This window comes from Atta colombica, unplaced genomic scaffold (assembly GCF_001594045.1).
Source record: "Atta colombica isolate Treedump-2 unplaced genomic scaffold, Acol1.0 scaffold56, whole genome shotgun sequence".
NCBI classification, from domain to species: domain Eukaryota; kingdom Metazoa; phylum Arthropoda; class Insecta; order Hymenoptera; family Formicidae; genus Atta; species Atta colombica.
In genome coordinates this window covers 466,356-471,728 of record NW_017259546.1, presented here as the reverse complement: position 1 = coordinate 471,728, position 5,373 = coordinate 466,356, and the positions used below count along the sequence as shown (strand labels likewise).

Genomic DNA, 5,373 nt, shown 5'->3' with positions numbered 1-5,373 from the left:
TATATATATATTATATACACACACACGCACGCACGCACGCACGCACGCACGTATGTGTGATTCCGATCCGCATGAGTTCGTTTCCTTATGCAGTAAAACGCAGAAGCGTAATCTATGCGAGCCATATATAATTGTTTCCATAAATAACAATAGATCGATGAGAAAGCTCTCTTGTGATGGGTTCACGCCCATCACATTATGTTTCCATGTTTGAGCTCCATGGGACATAAGAAAAAACGGAGCGTAATTGACAGAATGCTTGCGATTGGACGGATATCGTTCCGTCAATTCAGTAAACGTTCCATCATGAGATCGCGCCATTACACTTCATATTTCTTAATTAAATTTCTTAAATATTGTTCTTGATCTTGATAACATTCAAAGCGTTAGATATTGTTTCTTTTATTTTCATTTTTACATGAAAGTAGAAATTAGAGAAACGACTTCCAATGGTCTCTATCTTAACATATGTATCAAGATCAAGAATAATATTTAAGAAATTTAATTAAAAAATTTTATCCATCGGAATACCATGGATAATGTTCTAATGCCGGCTGTAACTTTTAAGCTGTATTATTCGAAAAGTATTTAATACAAAAATATTTTATAATGTTTTGAAAAGCTCTTGAGGCTACAAGAATATGTATAAAAATATATAACGTCCCGTTTTAATATTCTAAATAACGCTCTGATTTTGACAACGCCCAAGATCAAATCAACATTATCATTTTATATTCCATTGGAAGTCATAAATCTTTCGTTTGAACGTTTTTGATTTAACGTGTTTTTGAAATATTTGAATGTATCCTTTAAAATGGGACACTCTATACAAATAATGTAATTTTTTATATGTATGTGTTGCAGAACAAGTAACGGAAAAAGTACTGTAATTAATGCCATGCTACATGATAAAATTTTGCCAAGTGGTATAGGACACACTACAAATTGTTTCTTACAAGTTGAAGGTTCAGATAATGGAGAATCATATCTTATTACGGAAGGATCTACTGAAAAACAACCAGTTCAATCTGTTGGACAGTTAGGTCATGCTCTTTGCAAAGAAAAATTATGCGAAAGTCATTTGGTTAGAATATTTTGGCCAAAAGAAAAATGTTTATTACTGCGAGATGATGTAGTGTTCGTCGATAGTCCAGGCGTAGATGTAACTCCAAATCTTGATGAATGGATTGATAAGCATTGTTTGGATGCAGATGTTTTTGTCTTAGTAGCAAATGCAGAATCTACCATAATGGTTACTGTAAGTATAATATATATTAATAATAAACATTTGTAATATATTTCGTTACAGAGAAAAAACTTTAGATTATAATTAGTTAGAAGAATTAGAATATGTTCTATAAGTAAGATATAATTCTATAAATAGAAGATTCTATAGATAGAAGAAATTAGATATTATTTGATAAATCCAGTTTATCAAATACACAAAATCTGTATATTTGAAAAAAAAATTATTTTGGAGGAAAATGTTTATTTATTGAACAATAATATTCAATATTTTTTTTTAATAATATTGTGGAATACCGTTTCGCCACACAAATAATCATTGCCAACTATTTTTGCCTATTGAATATGAATTCGTGTGCAAGTCACAATTTTTTAGAAAAATGGCGTCAGAAAAACAAAAAACGACTTAAATTTATCTAAATTTAAATAAAATTTATTTAAATTATAATATTCTTGACGCTTTCATAAGTATTTTTTATACAGAAAATATCCGTACCGTTCTCTGTGTCCAAATCCATTCTTAGAATGCCAATGTTTCGTGAACATTGCAGTTCACTTTTTCAGGGTGCTCAGTATCAGGCGAGAAGTAACCTGATACTGAGCTATTCCTTCGGGTGATTCCCTTTATATGCTGTTTTTTAAGGTGAGGGAGAAAGTGTAGGTGAGAGGGGAAGAGAAGCGTCGGTTAATCTTTAATGACCGGAAGAATGGTCTTTTATATTTTACTTATGTTGTAGTCATCTCTATTTACAATAGATTATTAAGATGTTTTTCTCTATAACCTCTCTATATTTTCTTGGAAGGTATGATGTAATATTATGTATAATGTAATATATAATGTAATGTTAGTCATATAATGTTAGTAATATAATGCTATTAGTCATTTGATCAAAGTCAGTATTTGATGTCCTCTCAATGTTGTGTTCTGGTAATGCTGGGTGACGTGTTTTAAACATCACGTTGGTATTCTTTTGCCTTACAGCAAAACGATCACGACAAAAAAAACAATTAAAATAATCAATAAACATATAAATAAAACAACAATTCCTGACACACAATCAGACAAAAGAATCTTATCTTTCCTCCCATATGTTAACAGGAAGAATATATCAGATCGGCAGGATATTAATTCTTAAATGCCACTGGAAATCCAAAAGATTCCAAGGTTTTTTCAAGTATAATATATATGTTTTATAATCCCGCTGTAAATCGAACTTCTGGCTTCATTCACCATTAGTTTAGATCCCCAACTATCAGTTGAAAAGTTCGCGGCAAGTCTGTCTCTGTATAGCAGCCTGTATAAGAATGACGCATTTCGAGGCGGGATACAAAAATATCCTAGTGTGTCATTTACGTTGTGCAAAATGAAAATTGAAACGACTTTTTTATTCACATTTTTTGTGTAAATTTCATCAATTTGAATTGAAAGTATTAATGTGCGCCCTACAAAATTTTCTTTGTATTGTAATTATAACTTTTTCATAAATAAATAGATGGAGTATAATTTGTTTTCGTGCCACAGGCCGATGTGTGATAAGCATCACGTTTATTTTTGTCGAATGTTCTGAGCTAGAATCAATGTTTATATGTTTTTGTACTTTTTGTAATATTTTTACATACTTTTGTAATTGTGCCCAAAAATACTTTTTTCATAACTTTTTTACCAAATATTGTATATTAGATCAAATAAATTATTAATTGTGTTTTTTTTTCTCTAAAATTTCCTCATTTATTTCACAAAATAAATATCTTATTTAGAATATCCAATGTCAAACTTAGTTCATCTAAAAAAATATTATCTCAGTACAACTTTAAATTTTTAGCGAAAAATAATTTAAAAAATACAGTTTATTTGTTTAAAAACAGTATGCTTCTTAAATTTTAACTAATTTTTTTTTTTTAGTATATTTATAGTAAAGTTTCACCATACCTACACAATTACATCTTCTCTTAGAACCTCTTTTTTTGAGGTGTGTAAACAAATTTTCAAAGCAAAATATTGAAAACTTTAGGAATAGTATACACGTTTTTACTTTTTCACTGAAGTCTAATTAACCCCGTATGGCATCTGCGTGATTTTTTTTTGACGTGTGGCATTTAAGAATTAAATAAATCCGAATCATCTTTAAACCGCCCAAAAGATAGGACAAATTTTGAGAAATCTTAAAGATTAAAGACCTCTACTCAGTTCCGCAGCAGGAATATATAAAATATCTTGCTTCTGTGGAAAAGTATACATTGGAAGAGACCGAGAGAATACGATCAGTCTACGAATAAAAGAACATCACCGTCAGGTTAAAACACGTCTCCTAGTCAGTTATTAACACAACATTGAGACACAGGACATCATACTGTTTGACTACTGTTAAAGTGACTACAATAGCCAGTATTATATTATACTTTCCAAGAAAATATAGAGAGACTATAGAGATAAAAAACATCCTAATAATCTAAATGGAGATAATGGCTACAACATAAGTCAAATATAGAAGATCATTTTCTCAGTCATCGAAGATTAATCGATTCTACATTCCTCTCTCCTCTCTTCTTTCGCCAACACACCAATTCTTCCCCAAGGTAAAAAAACAATGTAAAGGAAATTATCCAGAGAAACAGCTTATCAAAAACTGCTCTTCACCTTAATGAAGTGAACTGCAATGTTCATAAAACGTTGGCAATTCTAAGAATGGATTTGGACAATGAAATAACTTGCGAAACGCATAGTTTCTGTATATTTATTTAAATTCATTTAAATAAGAATATGTATATGTATTAGTTTAATATTTAACTTTGACCATCAAGTGGCGCTTCTCCTATTTAGGTGACTTTTAAAAATATATAATGCTGCGTTCACTTTTGCGTTCATAGCATTTGTAAGTATTATTTGTCTTTGTTTAATATTTGATAAACAAGAAATAATGCTTAAAGCGCAGTGCACGCCAAAACAAACGCTATCATTATATCATAACATCTAAAAAATGCCGTATTGAGTCTTTTTGATAGTCATGAAGATTTACCTTTGGCCGATTTTAATAATACTTTGTTGTTAATATAAGAATTCAGGTTCCAATATCTTTGATTTTGACATATATATTGTCACGATTACGATCTTGAAACAATCAAAAGATAAAGCCGTCATTTGTTGTTTGTTAAAAGTTATTAAAAAAAAGAAGTTGATAATATAAAGATGTGTTTAAGTTTGAACTTGAATTTTATTTGTAGTTAATCTCAGTTGGATATTGTTTGAAAGATATTTAAGTAATTAATGATTAGCTATGAGTACGATCTAAATAAACTCCCTCTACTTCACTTCTGGCATTAGGGCGTGGCCTAGACGGACTTCATCTGGCGCGCTCTGATTAATCAGTAGGGGAAGAGTGGAAAGTAATTAAATCGTACATTTTGATTGACTCGATTCATAGCTGCCCATACGCTGATTGGTTCGGTCCATTGTCGCTCATGAGATAATTGGAGAAAGGCAGAGTGTTGACGCAAGATTGAATTCCATGATAAAATGGCGGATGAGCAAATTGAAAGTAGCATTTTTCACGAGAGAGAAGGTACAAACAACAAATATGAATAGCAGATGAATAGATGAATAGATTTATGATCCTAACCTTGATGGTTCCTTTTTTTCGCGTTTCGATGTTTTCGGCCGAGTGTCGAGTTAGACATGTTAGAAAAAAAGCATCTCTTCTATTATTTATTTTTTTTAGCATTTAAGACTGTGTGTCTTATTTTTTATCTGAAAGAAGAGAAGAAGGTAAAACAGGAATGAATAAATAAGTGTCTCATCGGTGTGTTGATTAGCTCACTTTAGAGAATAAATTCTTTCTGTACTTTATGGTAATAGTATTTTACACTTTCAAAAGTGTAAAAATTCACACTAAACTTGAAATGCGAAGAGTAAAGATGTGATTTAGAGAAATAAACGAGACATACAGTCACAAAATGTTTATTGAAAAAAGTGATTGCTACAAATAGTTCTTTCGCACAAAAACCATTTCTTTCACATTTTACATTTTAAAAAAGTTGAACATGACGGGTGAACATGACGGCATGGGATTTGTTGAGTTTATAATGAAGAAAAATTTTATGAAATAATTATACGATTAATTAGTCAATGCG

General features: G+C 30.5%; 1 protein-coding gene across 1 annotated transcript in view; it reads left to right on the top strand.

The window, feature by feature from the left end:
• LOC108692022 (transmembrane GTPase Marf) overlaps positions 1 to 5,373 on the top strand; it is a 132,262-nt gene that overhangs the window by 22,752 nt on the left and 104,137 nt on the right. Inside the window, exon 3 of the mRNA XM_018200108.1 lies at positions 865 to 1,258. Coding sequence (XP_018055597.1) covers positions 865 to 1,258 — 394 coding nt within the window. The remainder of the gene's footprint in view (positions 1 to 864; positions 1,259 to 5,373) is intronic.